Raw genomic sequence first — 17414 nt, forward strand, 5'->3', positions numbered from 1 at the left:
CCAATCACTGAGCTCAGCGGCTTGGCACATGCTGCTCAGTAATTAGCCATAGTGCTCATTGGCGTGATGTCAGTGCTGCAGCACTATCACTGAGCTCAGTGTCTCGGCACAAGCTGCTCAGCACCAGTAATTGGCTGCAGTGCTCGTTGGCGTGATGTCAGCTCTGCAGCCAATCACTGACCTCAGCGGCTTGGGATAAGCTGCTCAGAACCGCTGAGCTCAGTAATTGGCTGCAGTGCTCGTTGGGGTGATGTCAGCTCTGCAGCCAATCACTGACCTCAGCGGTTCGGTACAAGCTGCTCAGAACCTCTGAGCTCCGTAATTGGCTGCAGTGCTCGTTGGCGTGATGTCAGTGTTGCAGCCAATCCCTGAGCTCAGCGGTTCTATACAAGCTTCTCAGAACCTCTGAGCTCAGTAATTGGCTGCAGTGCTTGTTGGTGTGATATCGGCGCTGCAGACAAACACTGGGAGCAGTGGTGGAGACTCAACCCTGAACTGAAGGGAAAAAAAAGTGCAGCATGCTACGATTTGCTGTGCAACTTGGATGACGCGCACCCATTGCAGTCTATGGAGTCTCATGCACAGGAAAGCAGAGGCCGTCTGATCCAATGGTAATTTCTGAGCTAGATCCACATCACAGTAGCCAAGTGGGCTCTCGGTACCAGATCTCTGGGCTTTTTCCTTTCATCTAGGTCAAGGTGAGATGAAAATGACATACCGATATCCCATATATCCCATAATATTGCAGATTTGCTATATGCAGACATAACCATGTCCATCTAAAAAGTTGTCTCTCGTCGTGAAGCTCAGCTCCTACATTCTCTAACACGGGGGCGAATATCTGAGCATTTGGTGTTTGCAGCAAATGTTGACCGGGCCACCAAATTCTCCGTGTGCAGCCCCCCATTGACAATGAGCACAAATACATTCACCCTTTTTGTGCTTCTTGTGGATGCCCCTAATTTAAGCTGCACCTGTCTTCTGACAAATGCACTCTCCATACTGTGTCGGGGTACACGTGACAGGCGTAGTTGTTGCCCATATGGTAAAGATCTGCGATCCTACAGGAACAGGTGGTGAATGGCGCTGAGCTGCGATACCACACACTGCCCATAGTGAAGTGTGACACTGATTCTGGGAAAATCCGGCTCTAAAACCTATGCGGCGAAAAAAAACGCATCCTTTGCATAAGTTTTTACATGCGGCCCGTCCGGTTTTTGCCAGTTGCGGCACGCTACTGAGCATGCGCAATGCAAAAAACCGCATGCGGCGGCGGATGCGGTTTTTGCCGCGTCCATAGGCATGCATTGGAAAAAGCGCTGCATCGGCTGGATGCGTCGCGATGCGTTTTTTTTCGCCGGACAAAAAAAACATGCCAGGCAACGTTCCATCCGGCCGTCGCATGGGCTAAATATGCCGCATCCGGCAAAAACCGGACCGAACGCAAGCCCATGCGGCACAATCCGGCACTAATGAAAGTCTATGCGGAAAAAACGCAACCGGCGGCAAAAAAAAAAACGGTTGCGTTTTTTTCTGCAAAGTGCCGGATTGTGCCGCACAGAAAAAAACGGATGTGTGAAAGCAGCCTGAAGTGAACGTTTTTGTGTCCGGCAAAAAAAACGGATCGCGCCGGACGGCATATTTTATAATGGAAGCCTATGGATGCCGGATCCGGCGTAATGCGGCAAAAAACGGATCCGGCCGCCTGATCCGTTTTTTTGAACTGAGCATGCTCAGTATCACACCGGATCTGTCAAAAAACTGAAGGAACTAATTAGTTTTTTCGACGGATCCGTCGCATCAGTTTTTTCGACGGATCATGCCTGATGTCAAAAAACTGATGTGTGAAAGCAGCCTTACTGAGCTGCTTAGTGTAATTTTTATAAAATCACTGTTTAATCAGCAGTAGATTATCATTACAGGACTACTTGGCGTGCTGCAGGTAGTCCAGCATATTCATGAGCTCTAGATCAGAAGCAGAGAAAACAATGATTATATCAAAATGACAGCAAATAGCTCAGTAAGTGACACATCACTGGAATCAGGGTCTCTGACCCTAAATTATGCTGGAAAAACCTGGTGAAAGATTCCCTTTAAAGACTATTCTGGAATACAGTGGGGCGTCAGGTGACTCCCCAAGAAAGCTCCATTTCTGACATGCACACCCTGCATTATTCATGCCTTTAAATATCAACATACTTAAAGGGGCTGTCCGGCACTGAAGGCTTATCCTTAGAAAAGGATATCAATGTCTCATTGATGGGGTAGCGCCCTCCCCCTCCCCGATGCCGGCCGGAACTGATCAGTTGCAGAGCTGCACAGCTCCATTAATGGAATAGTGACCGTCACAGGTACTGCACCTATGCCCCCTATTGATGGGGGAGCGCCCCCCAGCCCCCCTGATGCCGTCCGGAACTGATCATTTGCGGAGCTGCACAGCTCCATTAATGGAATAGTGGCCGTGTCAGGTACTGCACCTACACCCCCTATTGATACGAATAGGGGTCCTATATGCAGTACCCGGCCACTATTCAGTTCCAGCCATCTTTGGGTGTCGCACCCCATCGATTAGACATCAATAACCTTTCCTAAGGATAGGCCATCAATGTTGAAGTCCCAGAAAGCCCCTAAAAAAAATCAGCTATCCATATAGACGATAAATGCACAATCGCTGGGGTCCCACCTCAATAACCCACAGTCATCCCAAAAACTGGATGAATAAAATGGTACTGAGCATGTGCAATCACTCCTGATATCAATCGCACATGCTCAGTACCAGCTCATTCATCCAGACCCTGATCTCTGCATTTTTAGGGGTCCCGGTGTTCCTCAGTGAACATATCCTGTGGATAGGGATCATTTAAATGGCCGACTTTGCACTTTAGTGCCATGGTGATGACTCACGCTGTAGATGGAGACCCCGTCCGTCCTAACCCCTTGTTTCCGCAGCCTGTACAGGGTTGTATTGGGACATATTTTCAGCCATGTGCCCTTTACAGTTCTCGATGGCACTGGAAGCCAGTACACGAGGTTCTGGGTGAGTCACAGCCATTATCTCTTACACAGTTACGGCCTATAATTTCACACACTGTCTGCCGCTGACACACGGAAAACCGCTGAACATAAGAATTAAAGCTTGTCCGTTCACGTGGTCTTCATCCTGAAGCCGCATGCCTTTTTGTGAAATATGGCCATGTATTCTGTTCTTTATGGGGGGCTCAAAGCAAGTCTGTGCCGTATGGAGAGGCAGTATACTGTATAGCAAAAAAACCTTCCTGTGATCCTGAAGAGCACAATAATGGACACTGTATATGAATGTATTCCAGTCTTGATTGACAGGTGGGGGGGTCATTATGTTGGGGGCATTACGGGAGAGTAACCATTACTATGCTCTATATTGACAGATCGCTGTGGAGAATGGATTCGGAGGTCTTCATGTGCAGGAGAAGGCGCAGTGGATGGTGGGGGCCGTGTACGAGTATTTTCACACTAACTGTAAGTCTACTCCTGTGTATATACATTGTACATATAGATTGCGGAGTTCCGTATTGCCATCCATCTGTTCCAGACATTTCTGAGCGGTGGGGTCTCACCAATCCGGGGCATGGACCCCTGTACCAGGTGCTGCAAAAGGGAAAAAAGAGCAATGTCTCTTTATTATTGCCTATGGAAAAAGATGGAAACAGCGAAGTGTGCGCCGTGCTGTAAAGTTAGGGATCGCAGTAGTAAAATGAAAGGAATTGTCCATGAACTACATACTGAGTGCTCTGAAAGAGATATATATATATATATATATATATATATATATATATATATATATATATATATATATATATATATATATATAAAAGGTTTTTTTTTATATATATATTATTTAGAATGAAATATTTTCTTTAAACATATATGCCAGCTCCATACAAGCGTCATGTTCCACCAAACGATTGATTGATCACAGCTTTAAGTCGTCCAAAGAACAAAAAAATGTATTTAAAAAAAAAAATAAGATTAAAACACCCAATTGTTCCCAAAGGTAAATGTCAAAATGTAGAACCAACCATAATAAAAAAATTACCAAAACACACACACACACACACACACACACACACACACTCGTGTATGTGTATATATATGTTTGTATAGATATATATTTGTATATATAGATATATAGATATACATATATATGTGTGTATATATAAAATAATAATAGTTAATAATTGTGTGTGTGTATATAATATATATATATATATATATATATATATATATATTACATATATATATATATATATATATATATATATATATATATATATATATATATATATAAAAAAAATAATATATATAATTATTTTTTATATATATATATATATATATATATATATATATATATATTATATAGTGTTATATATATTGTTATATATATTTGTTATATATATAACAAATATATATAACAATATATAACACAATATATATATATATATATATATATATATATATATATATATTGTGTTATATATATTGTTATATATATTTGTTATATATATATATATAATTACATTTATTAATGCATTAATATTTCTATGAATATATGTAATATAAATAAATCTAGTTCACATATATATATTAAGTATAGAAGTATTATATATAGAAGTATTATATTAATATTTACTTCTTAATCTTTATATTAACATATTAAATTGATTAATATTTTTAGTAATATAATGTGTGTGTGTGTATATATATTTATTACAATTTTATATAGCTGTAAATTATAGGGTAGAATTATTGGTTTAACAGCTCTTGGAGCAACAAACGAGCCATCATCATACGGCTATGGGGAGGGAAAAATACAAATAGAAGAAAGGGAGGAAAAAATGAAAGGGAAAAGAATGGAGTGTAACAGAGCAGGTTGCCTCTAGCCCTGGATGTTTTTTATTTGCTCGTTCTCTGTTTTGCATCGTTGTAGCTTTTTTTTCCTCCATAAAGCACGTTGTCCTCTATGTGAATGCAGTTTTCCGGCGCGGACTATACTCCAGAGCGGCCGCTCGTCTGCGCTGTCAGCAGGATGGATAATTATATGAGACGCTGGGGACGTCTCCTTTATAAGTGTAACTTGTTCCTCTTCTATCAGGAATGTGCTGTATGTTTCTTAAAGGGGTGGTCTCATTCAGTCTCACAAGCTCTGCTCTATCCAGGCAGGGTCAGTGTCTCTGCGCTCCTTCGATGCTAAAGAGACAAAGCCGACTCTGCTTGTCGCCTCGGAGAGGGCACAGTTCGGGGCAGCGGTTCTGCCATTCTACCAGCCGAATTGTCAGTCTTCAGGAGCGCACTGCCCCCCCCTGCCTCCCAGCTTCTTTACTGCGCTCCTGAAGAGTGACAGTTCGGCTGGTCGCCTGGCTGCAGCGCTGCTCCGAACTGTGCACTCTCCGAGGCGACAAGCAGAGTTGGCTTGGTCTCTGCAGCAACATAGTGCACCGGCCAAACTATAGATTGCTGTCTACATGGGTATTTTTGGGCACCAAGCTACAATGGCACCCCACAATTGTAATACATGGAGAGGCAATGAGTGATTGCATTGTCTCCCCTTTGGAATAAATTAACAGCAGCGATCAGAGCTAGCTTTAGAGGCAGATACCGGCTGTACAACACGGCCGGCACCTGCTATGTATGGAGCAGACTTTTCTCCTGAGCCGTCTTCCTCTCTCTGCACCTGACCTATTAAAAGGGAATGTCCAGGATTAAAAAAAATCATAGCTTTTTCAGGAGCCGCTTCATCCCTGACCATTAGTTGCGTTTGGTGTCGCAACACCGCTCCATTCGCTTCCAGTTTCTCTCCTTATTCCCCTGGATCATCCTCCATGTAATGACTTTGTCTTTCCGCAGCGGACCTGGAGCAGTACGAGGTGGAGGACACCCTGCAAGGCATATTGAATGATGAGTTTGATACCATGGTGGAGGATGGGAGTTTACCCATGGTAAGGATATTTTGGGGGACAGGGGGCTCATCGTCATCATCATGCAAAAACCTCTCAGAAACTGTTAAAAAAAAAAATCCAATGCAGTTTTTTGGTTGCAGACTTGTTATAGAGCTAAATCCTGCTGACTGTTTCCTTTTTTCCCCTCCCTTCTAAGTCAGGTGCTCATATAAGGCGCAAATTTAGGAGGTGACCCTGCTTCATTCATTACAGATGAGGGTGACTGCTGTGTTATACAGCCGGCACCCATCTGTAATTGCAGTGACCAGAGCTTGCTCAGATCCCTTCTATTTAATCATTTAGATGCCCCCAATAATAGCATTTAAATGGTTACTAAGTGATTGCACACCCAAATTTCGGGGTGCCAATGTGTGATTGTGGCTTCCTTGGGCTTTCTGAAGATCCCTAATCTCTGTAATCTTGGTGTACACACTTATGAAGACCAGCCTGAAACTGGGCTTCATAGAGGATCATTTTTTTTTTTTTTAAGTACCATATTTTTTATTGTATAAGACGCACTTCAAATAAAGAGAGGAAAAAAATGGAAAAACAAAATTATGGGGTCTGTCTTATGAGCCAGTGGTGTCTTACTGGTGGGCCGGGGGCAGGTGGGGGGAGCGGCAGCGGTGGTGGAGCGAGGTCACAGGAGGTGGGGGAGCGGCAGCGGTGGTGGAGCGAGGTCACAGGAGGTGGGGGAGCGGCAGCGGTGGTGGAGCGAGGTCACAGGAGGTGGGGGAGCGGCAGCGGTGGTGGAGCGAGGTCACAGGAGGTGGGGGAGCGGCAGCGGTGGTGGAGCGAGGTCACAGGAGGTGGGGGTGCAGCAGCGGTGGTGGAGCGAGGACACAGGAGGCGGGGAGCGGCAGCTGTAGTGGAGCGAGGTCACAGGAGGTGGGGGAGCGGCAGCAGCGGTGGCGCGAGGTCACAGAAGGTGGGGGCAGCAGCAATGGTGGAGCGACGTCACAGGAGGTGAGGGGGCGGCAGCGGTGGTGGAGCGAGGAAACAGGAGGCGGGGAGCGGCAGCGGTGGTGGAGCGAGGACACAGGAGGCGGGGGGGGCGGCAGCAGGCAGCAATGGTGGAGCGAGGTCACAGGAGGTGGGGGGCGGCAGCGGTGGTGGAGCGAGGTCACAGGAGGCGGGGGGGTGGCAGCAGGCAGCAATGGTGGAGCGAGGTCACAGGAGGTGGGGGGCGGCAGCGGTGGTGGAGCGAGGTCACAGGAGGTGGGGGGCGGCAGCGGTGGTGGAGCGAGGACACAGGAGGCGGGGGGGGCGGCAGCTGTGGTGGAGCGAGGTCACAGGAGGCGGGGGGGGTGGCAGCAGGCAGCAATGGTGGAGCGAGGTCACAGGAGGTGGGGGGCGGCAGCGGTGGTGGAGCGAGGTCACAGGAGGTGGGGGGCGGCAGCGGTGGTGGTGGAACGAGGTCACAGGAGGTGGGGGGCGGCAGTGGTGGTGGAGCGAGGTCACAGGAAGTGGGGGGCAGCAGCGATGGTGGAGCGAGGTCACAGGAGGTGGGGGGCGGCAGCGGTGGTGGAGCGAGGTCACAGGAGGTGGGGGGCGGCAGCGGTGGTGGAGCGAGGACACAGGAGGCGGGGGGGCGGCAGCTGTGGTGGAGCGAGGTCACAGGAGGCGGGGGGGTGGCAGCAGGCAGCAATGGTGGAGCGAGGTCACAGGAGGTGGGGGGCGGCAGCGGTGGTGGAGCGAGGTCACAGGAGGTGGGGGGCGGCAGCGGTGGTGGTGGAACGAGGTCACAGGAGGTGGGGGGCGGCAGTGGTGGTGGAGCGAGGTCACAGGAAGTGGGGGGCAGCAGCGATGGTGGAGCGAGGTCACAGGAGGTGGGGGGGCGGCAGCGGTGGTGGAGCGAGGTCACAGGAGGTGGGGGGCGGCAGCGGTGGTGGAGCGAGGACACAGGAGGCGGGGGGGGCGGCAGCTGTGGTGGAACGAGGTCACAGGAGGCGGGGGGGTGGCAGAAGGCAGCAATGGTGGAGCGAGGTCACAGGAGGTGGGGGGCGGCAGCGGTGGTGGAGCGAGGTCACAGGAGGTGGGGGGCAGCAGCGGTGGTGGAACGAGGTCACAGGAGGTGGGGGGCGGCAGCGGTGGTGGAGCGAGGTCACAGGAAGTGGGGGGCAGCAGCGATGGTGGAGCGAGGTCACAGGAGGTGGGGGGCAGCAGCGGTGGTGGAGCGAGGTCACAGGAGGTGGGGGGCGGCAGCGGTGGTGGAGCGAGGACACAGGAGGCGGGGGGGTGGCAGCAGGCAGCAATGGTGGAGCGAGGTCACAGGAGGTGGGGGGCGGGTAGCGGTGGTGGAGCGAGGTCACAGGAGGTGGGGGGCGGCAGCGGTGGTGGAGCGAGGACACAGGAGGCGGGGGGGCGGCAGCTGTGGTGGAGCGAGGTCACAGGAGGCGGGGGGGGTGGCAGCAGGCAGCAATGGTGGAGCGAGGTCACAGGAGGTGGGGGGCGGCAGCGGTGGTGGAGCGAGGTCACAGGAGGTGGGGGGCGGCAGCGGTGGTGGAACGAGGTCACAGGAGGTGGGGGGCGGCAGCGGTGGTGGAGCGAGGTCACAGGAGGTGGGGGGCGGCAGCGGTGGTGGAACGAGGTCACAGGAGGTGGGGGGCGGCAGCGGTGGTGGAGCGAGGTCACAGGAGGTGGGGGGCGGCAGCGGTGGTGGAGCGAGGACACAGGAGGCGGGGGGCGGCAGCGGTGGTGGAGCGAGGACACAGGAGGCGGGGGGGCGGCAGCTGTGGTGGAGCGAGGTCACAGGAGGCGGGGGGGTGGCAGCAGGCAGCAATGGTGGAGCGAGGTCACAGGAGGTGGGGGGCGGCAGCGGTGGTGGAGCGAGGACACAGGAGGCGGGGGGGCGGCAGCTGTAGTGGAGCGAGGACACAAGAGGCGGGGGGGCGGCAGCTGTGGTGGAGCGAGGTCACAGGAGGCGGGGGGGTTGCAGCAGGCAGCAATGGTGGAGCGAGGTCACAGGAGGTGGGGGGCGGCAGCGGTGGTGGAGCGAGGTCACAGGAGGTGGGGGGCGGCAGCGGTGGTGGAGCGAGGTCACAGGAGGTGGGGGGCGGCAGCGGTGGTAGAGCGAGGTCACAGGAGGTGGGGGGCGGCAGCGGTGGTGGAACGAGGTCACAGGAGGTGGGGGGCGGCAGCGGTGGTGGAGCGAGGTCACAGGAGGTGGGGGGCGGCAGCGGTGGTGGAGCGAGGTCACAGGAGGTGGGGGGCGGCAGCGGTGGTGGAACGAGGTCACAGGAGGTGGGGGGCGGCAGCGGTGGTGGAGCGAGGTCACAGGAGGTGGGGGGCGGCAGCGATGGTGGAGCGAGGTCACAGGAGGCGGGCAAATCCGTAAAAGTCCAGGAAAAAAATGGAAACCACAAAGCTGCCATTTTTGATCATCTCATCTCGTGCAAAAATGCCACGAAACGTGGTATGTTCCCAAAATAGTGTCAGTCTGGAAATCATGGCTGTGTAATGTGTGAGATGCGGAGGATTTGCCGCCCCAGGTCTATTACTGTAACCCTTCATCATTGCACAATGCTGTACTCGGCTTTCCCAGAATCCTGCAGGGCTCACACGCGGTTACCTAAGGCTCCCGTCAGACCGGTATGGGCAGGATCGCAGCGCGAGTCTTTCTGCTTCTATATTCGGCTGATATTTGGGGCCACTCCCTAAAGGAGCCGTCCTCTATTGTTTGCGGCCATATGTTCTCTTGGCAGGGAACCTGAGGACACGTTTATACTGTTGTTTTCTTTCTATTGTTCGTGTGCGCGGATGTGAAATTACACAACACTCTACAGAGCCTTCACTACATGGTTCCTAATACTTTGCTGCTGCTGTCCAAATTATACTCCTCAGTTCAGGCCACTGGATGAGCACCTTCCTTGCCGCCCATTGCCTGTTGTTCCGTGCAATAAGTGTCTAACAGCAGAGATCCAGATTCCCGGACGTGGGGAGTGGGCCTTTGATGCTGTACAGGAAGTGGGGAGTGGGCCTTTGATGCTGTACAGGAAGTGGGGAGTGGGCCTTTGATGCTGTACAGGAAGTGGGGAGTGGGCCTTTGATGCTGTACAGGAAGTGGGGAGTGGGCCTTTGATGCTGTACAGGAAGTGGGGAGGGGGCCTTTGATGCTGTACAGGAAGTGGGGAGTGGGCCTTTGATTCTGTACAGGAAGTGGGGAGTGGGCCTTTGATTCTGTACAGGAAGTGGGGAGTGGGCCTTTGATTCTGTACAGGAAGTGAGGAGTGGGCCTTTGATTCTGTACAGGAAGTGGGGAGTGGGCCTTCGGCTTTGTATTGGAAAAGAAGTGTGAGGTGAGGGGGGGCAGGTCTTAGTCTCTGTACGGGAAGTGGGAGAGGGTCTTAGTCTGTACGGGAAGTGGGAGAGGGTCTTAATCTGTACGGGAAGTGGAGGAGGGTCTTAGTCTGTACGGGAAGTGGAGGAGGGTCTTAGTCTGTACGGGAAGTTGAGGAGGGTTTTAGTCTGTACGGGAAGTGGAGGAGGGTCTTAGTCTGTACGGGAAGTGGGGTAGGGTCTTAGTCTGTACGGGAAGTGGGGGAGGGTCTTAGTCTGTACGGGAAGTGGGAGAGGGTCTTAGTCTGTACGGGAAGTGGGGTAGGGTCTTAGTCTGTACGGGAAGTGGGAGAGGGTCTTAGTCTGTACGGGAAGTGGGGTAGGGTCTTAGTCTGTACGGGAAGTTGAGGAGGGTCTTAGTCTGTACGGGAAGTGGAGGAGGGTCTTAGTCTGTACGGGAAGTGGAGGAGGGTCTTAGTCTGTACGGGAAGTGGGGGAGGGTCTTAGTCTGTACGGGAAGTGGGAGAGGGTCTTAGTCTGTACGGGAAGTGGGGTAGGGTCTTAGTCTGTACGGGAAGTGGGGTAGGGTCTTAGTCTGTACGGGAAGTGGGAGAGGGTCTTAGTCTGTACGGGAAGTGGGGGAGGGTCTTAGTCTGTACGGGAAGTGGGAGAGGGTCTTAGTCTGTACGGGAAGTGGGAGAGGGTCTTAGTCTGTACGGGAAGTGGGAGAGGGTCTTAGTCTGTACGGGAAGTGGGAGAGGGTCTTAGTCTGTACGGGAAGTGGAGGAGGGTCTTAGTCTGTACGGGAAGTGGAGGAGGGTCTTAGTCTGTACGGGAAGTGGAGGAGGGTCTTAGTCTGTACGGGAAGTGGAGGAGGGTCTTAGTCTGTACAGGAAGTGGAGGAGGGTCTTAGTCTGTACAGGAAGTGGAGGAGGGTCTTAGTCTGTACAGGAAGTGGAGGAGGGTCTTAGTCTGTACAGGAAGTGGAGGAGGGTCTTAGTCTGTACAGGAAGTGGAGGAGGGTCTTAATCTCTGTACGGGAAGTAGATAAAGGTCTTTGTCCCTGTACAAGAAGTAGGGGGCGGGTCTTTGTCCCTGTACAGGAAGTAAGGGTGGGTCTTTGACCCTGTACAGGAAGTAGGGGCGGGTCTTTGTCCCTGTACAGGAAGTAGGGGAGGGTCTTTGTCCCTGTACAGGAAGTGGGGGTGGGTCTTTGTCCCTGTACAGGAAGTGGGGGCGGGCCTTTGCCCCTGTACAGGAAGTGGGGGCGGGCCTTTTTCCCTGTATAGGAAGTAGGGGCGGGCCTTTGTCCCTGTACAGGAAGTAGGGGCGGGCCTTTGTCCCTGTACAGGAAGTGGGGGCGGGCCTTTGTCCCTGTACAGGAAGTGGGGGCGGGCCTTTGTCCCTGTACAGGAAGTGGGGGCGGGCCTTTGTCCCTGCACAGGATGCAAGAGCAATTTATACAAGGAAGTAAATGAACGGAAGTTCCTGCACATATAGTGCTGATAGAGCGCTGATATTAGATGCACTCACTGAAAAGGATGAAATACAGTAACAAGTTACAGAGCAGGAGAATCGGGACAATTCTTGGACATATTGTACTGGTATAGGCGGCACCAATTGTATTAATTAGATTTTATGTGAAAGGACATGTATGTCTTTAAGAGCCCCCGATATGTTTTTTTGGGGGTTTTTTTTGGTCATCCCCCGACCCTGAAGTCCAGCACTTGGCAATCCAGTTTTGCCTGAGGTTTTGCTGTGAGTAGCCTCCTCTGATCCAACACCTCTCCTTTTACTTCGCCATATACCATAGATTCCAGACTATCGGTATTGCCGGATTAACAGACTGGGTGTACATTGATCTGTGTCCTTCCCCAGATTGCCCGGCAGCTCTGCACCTTCTACTCCCAGTGTCAGCACGGAGACATCGGCAGCGTGACGGAGAAGATCGCCCAACTGTCTCAGAAGAAGTACAACGTGAAGGCCAACGTGCAGGAAGTGCGAGCCGCGGAGGACAGCAGCGCCGAGGAGGACGAGGAGGTGCGGGGCAGAGAGGGCTACCGGGGGAGGGGGGTTTAACATTACTTTTACTTCTTCACATGGATATTAGCATCAATAGGCTTAGAACCCTATTTGTTCTAGCAAAGGTCATTGTGAAGGAGGAGGAGGTGAGCTGTGATATCCCCTTTTGTTAATGGTGGATCCTGTTTTAGCTACTGTATATAGAGGTGATATTGGTCATTGGGGAGGAGGGGAGCTGTGACATCACCTATTGTGAATGGTGGGTCCTGTGTTATATACTGTGTATAGAAGTATTATGAGTCATTGTACAGGAAGTGGAGGAGGTGAGCTGTGATATCACTTATTGTGAATGATCCTGTTTTATCTACTGTATATAGAGGTGTTATCAGTCATTGTACAGGAAGCGGCGAAGGAGGTGAGCTGCGATATCAGGATACACAATACAGGATTCACCATTAACATGTCACAGCTCACCTCCTTCTCCTCCTGTGCAATGACTGATAACACCTCTAAATACAGTAGATATTGTGAATGGTGGATAATGTATTATCTACTGAATACAGAGGTGTTATCAGTCATTGTACAGTAGAAGGAGGTGAGCTGTGATATCCCCTATTGTGAATGGTGAATTCTGTGCTTTCTACTGTATATAGGAGTTATTAGTCATTTTACAGGAGGGGGAGAAAGTGAGTTGTGACTCCATGTATTATGAATGGTGGATCCTGTTATCTACTGTATATAGAGGTGTTATCGGTCATTGCACTGAAGTGGGAGGAGGTGAGCTGTGACATCACTTATTGGGAATGGTGGTTCCTGTGTGATCTACTGTATAATAAGGTGTTATAGTCACTAGACAGGAGGAGGAGGTGAGCTGTGACATTACTTACAGTGAATGGTGTATTATCTTCTGTATATACAGTTATTAGCCATTGTATAGGAGGAGGAGAGCTGTGATATAATCTATTGTAAATGGTGGATCCTGTTTTATCTACTATATATTAAGGAGTTATGAGTCATTGTACAGGAAGCTGAGTAAGTGAGCTGTGATAGGTGTATCCTGTATTAGGTGATGTCACAGCTCACCTCCTCCTGTACAATGACTGATAACACCTCTATATACTATAGATAACCCAGGATCCACCATTCACAATTTGTGGAGTTACAGCTCACTTCCTCCTCCTGTATATAGAGATGTTATCAGGCATTGAACAGGAGGGGGTGGAGGTGAGCTATGATATCACCTAATGTGAATGGTGTATCCTGTATTAGGTGATGCCACAGCTCACCTCCTCCTGTACAATGACTGATTAACACCTCTATATACAATAGATAACACAGGATCCACCATTCACAGTATGTGGAGTTACAGCTCACTTCCTCCTCCTGTATATAGAGATGTTATCAGGCATTGAACAGGAGAGGGAGGAGGTGAGCTGTGATATCACCTATTGTGAATAGTGGATCTTATGTTACCTTTCATTGTAATCCTGTCTGTGATAAGAGACTGCTGAAAGTCTTCTGTCCACTACTATGTGAGTGTCCTGGGGGCCAGCAGTGTCTATTTTTTGGCTGCAGCGGTGACATTATGTCACCATCGCTGCAGCCAATCATTGAGCTTTGTGGATGGTTCGGTCTACATCAGCAGAGCCGTTGGGCGCTAGTGATTGTCTGCAGAGGGGTCAACGTGACGTCACTGCTGCAGCCAAACAACGGAGACAGTGCTTTGTGCTGTAGAGATGGCGGCACTACTCATGTCTTATCCTCTGTTCCAGGCAATGGACTGTGAGACGAGTGGGACGACTACTGCCACACCAACTACTTCTGCTGCATCCGGCGGGCAGCCCGAGGAAGAGGAGCCAGAGGCCGATGGCTGGACGGTGGTGCACCGGAGAAAAAAGTGATCTGGGCTCTTTCACCAGCGCTTCCACAATTGCACCACTAGGTGGCGCCAAAGCACAATGGACCTGATCTGATCCCCGCTGTGTGTGCACGTCAGAGACTCGGGGCGACCATCCGGACACGAGACCGGACCATGAATCGCCTGCGGGCACCCGGAACAGCTCCATATGGTCTGGCGTAATCACCAAAGCGGAGCGTTATATGGGGGGTGACCCAGACCCATCTGAGCAGGTGCCCGCTTTATCCACTTTAAACCAGTCTATTTAATTTATCAGGAGTTCTGAGACATTTTAACAGATTTTGTGCGGACTGTCATCATTATTATTATTATTATTTTTTTTTAAGGCATTGCAATCGTTAAGGCATTATAGGGTTTAAAAGGATTTGCCATAATCTGTTCTGCTGGGTCTTTTTTTTCTTTTTTTGTTTCCCTCTGGCGCCACTCTTGTCAGTGGGCCGAATCAGGTATTGCAGCTCAATTCTGTCATTTCACCTTATCCCCTTTTCGTCTTCCACCATACATGTACAGCAAATTTTGGGTGAGTTGCTATCGAGCGGGCTGAGGAGCAGCATTCACATCTGGCGCCGGGTGGGCTCGGGAGCGGCATTCATGGCCGGCGCCGGGTGGGCTCGGGAGCGGCATTCACAGCGAGTGCAAGCTGGGTTCAGGAGCAGCATTCACGCTACGGTCAGGAGCAGCATTCACGCTACGGTCGGGAGCAGCATTCACGCTACGGTCGGGAGCAGCATTCACGCTACGGTCGGGAGCAGCATTCACGCTACAATCGGGAGCAGCATTCACGCTACGGTCGGGAGCAGCATTCACGCTACGGTCGGGAGCAGCATTCACGCTACGGTCGGGAGCAGCATTCACGCTACGGTCGGGAGCAGCATTCACGCTACGGTCGGGAGCAGCATTCACGCTGCGGTCAGGAGCAGCATTCACGCTGCGGTCAGGAGCAGCATTCACAGCGAGCGCAAGCTGGGTTCAGGAGCAGCATTCACGCTACAGTCATTAACAGCATTCACGCTGTGGTCAGGAGCAGCATTCACAGCCGGCGCCAGCTGCGTTATACAGCCAACACCCACCTCTACAGAAAAAATAACCATATTTGCAAAAGTCAGGTGAAAATATCAAATAGAATAACCCATAAAAAACAAATTCCTAATTTTCGCACAAGCCTCTCCCCGAAAATGTACATACTAATTGATCAAAACTTTGAATGTACCCCAACATGATACCAATAAAAATGACAGCTCAGCACTCAACAATTCAAGCCGTTACATGCCTAAATCGATGCCACTCCCCCCCCCCCCCCCCCCCCCCCCGAAAATAGACCCAGGATAATGCTCGGCTAACGCCCACCAGTCCTATGAATGTTGCGTGGAGCGGTGGAGGTGGTGGTGGCGGTGGTACACATCCAAGACCACCCCTCTCCATAACCTCCTCCACCACTGGTCCGCTGCAGAAGCTCTGCCATGATTTCTTATGGCTTACTCTTCCCCACAGTTCACAGTACAAGCTGCGCACATTATTACTTAGACCTTAGACCTGATGAGGCTGATGTGTTTTAATTTTAAAATCAACAGCAAAATGGCCGTGTAATCCTGATGTTAAAGGTTTTTCCCACTATTGAGAGCTCTCAAGATTCCAATGTATTCAGTCTCTGCCTGACTGACAGCTGCAGCTTGTACTGAAGTGTGAGATCTCAGCAGGGAGGAGGGACTCTTAGGAGCTGTCCATCAGGCAAGGTTGGATGGGTGCTGAGGAGTTGTCAAGCTAAGTGGACAGATTCATCAGCATGGATGTGGGACTCTGAGGAGCTGTCAATCAGGCTGTGTGAGCAGAGATTCAGCAGGGAGGAGGAGTGCTGAGGAGCTGTCAATCAGGCTAGGTGGGCGGAAATTCAGCAGGAAGGAAGAGACTGAGGAGCTGTCAGTAAGTGTAAGTGAGCAGCTTCATCAGGGAGGAAGGGTGGTGAAGAGCTTTCAAGCTAGTTGGGTGGTGATTCAGCAGCAGGGGGGAAGAACACTGAGGAGCTGTTAATTAGACTTGTGGTGATTCAGCAGCAGGGAGGAAGAACACTGAGGAGCTGTTAATTAGACTTGTGGTGATTCAGCAGCAGGGAGGAAGCACACAGAGGAGCTGTTAAGTGTGGTGATTCAGCAGCAGGGAGGAAGAACACTGAGGAGCTGTTAATTAGACGTGTGGTGATTCAGCAGCAGGGAGGAAGAACACTGAGGAGCTGTTAATTAGACTTGTGGTGATTCAGCAGCAGGGAGGAAGCACACAGAGGAGCTGTTAATTAGACGTGTGGTGATTCAGCAGCAGGGAGGAAGAACACTGAGGAGCTGTTAATTACACGTGTGGTGATTCAGCAGCAGGGAGGAAGAACACTGAGGAGCTGTTAATTAGACGTGTGGTGATTCAGCAGCAGGGAGGAAGAACACTGAGGAGCTGTTAATTAGACGTGTGGTGATTCAGCAGCAGGGAGGAAGCACACAGAGGAGCTGTTAATTAGACTTGTGTGGTGATTCAGCAGCAGGAAGGAAGCACACAGAGGAGCTGTTAATTAGACTTGTGTGGTGATTCAGCAGCAGGGAGGAAGAACACTGAGGAGCTGTTAATTAGACTTGTGTGGTGATTCAGCAGCAGGGAGGAAGCACACAGAGGAGCTGTTAATTAGACTTGTGTGGTGATTCAGCAGCAGGGAGGAAGCACACAGAGGAGCTGTTAATTAGACTTGTGGTGATTCAGCAGCAGGGAGGAAGAACACTGAGGAGCTGTTAATTAGACTTGTGGTGATTCAGCAGCAGGGAGGAAGCACACAGAGGAGCTGTTAATTAGACTTGTGTGGTGATTCAGCAGCAGGGAGGAAGAACACTGAGGAGCTGTTAATTAGACGTGTGGTGATTCAGCAGCAGAGAGGAAGAACACTGAGGAGCTGTTAATTAGACTTGTGGTGATTCAGCAGCAGGGAGGAAGCACACAGAGGAGCTGTTAATTAGACGTGTGGTGATTCAGCAGCAGGGAGGAAGAACACTGAGGAGCTGTTAATTAGACGTGTGGTGATTCAGCAGCAGGGAGGAAGAACACTGAGGAGCTGTTAATTAGACTTGTGTGGTGATTCAGCAGCAGGGAGGAAGAACACTGAGGAGCTGTTAATTAGACTTGTGTGGTGATTCAGCAGCAGAGAGGAAGCACACAGAGGAGCTGTTAATTAGACTTGTGGTGATTCAGCA

At 50.7% G+C, this 17414-nt stretch overlaps 1 protein-coding gene across 1 annotated transcript in view; it reads left to right on the top strand.

Moving 5' to 3' along the window:
- TSR2 (TSR2 ribosome maturation factor) overlaps positions 1–14927 on the top strand; it is a 15908-nt gene extending 981 nt beyond the window's left edge. The window contains exons 2-5 of the mRNA XM_075322893.1: positions 3405–3495; positions 5881–5972; positions 12129–12290; positions 14045–14927. Coding sequence (XP_075179008.1) covers positions 3405–3495; positions 5881–5972; positions 12129–12290; positions 14045–14173 — 474 coding nt within the window. The 3' untranslated portion in view covers positions 14174–14927. The remainder of the gene's footprint in view (positions 1–3404; positions 3496–5880; positions 5973–12128; positions 12291–14044) is intronic.
- The last annotated feature ends 2487 nt before the right edge of the window (positions 14928–17414 follow it).

Source organism: Anomaloglossus baeobatrachus, chromosome 9 (assembly GCF_048569485.1).
Source record: "Anomaloglossus baeobatrachus isolate aAnoBae1 chromosome 9, aAnoBae1.hap1, whole genome shotgun sequence".
NCBI classification, from domain to species: Eukaryota; Metazoa; Chordata; class Amphibia; order Anura; family Aromobatidae; genus Anomaloglossus; species Anomaloglossus baeobatrachus.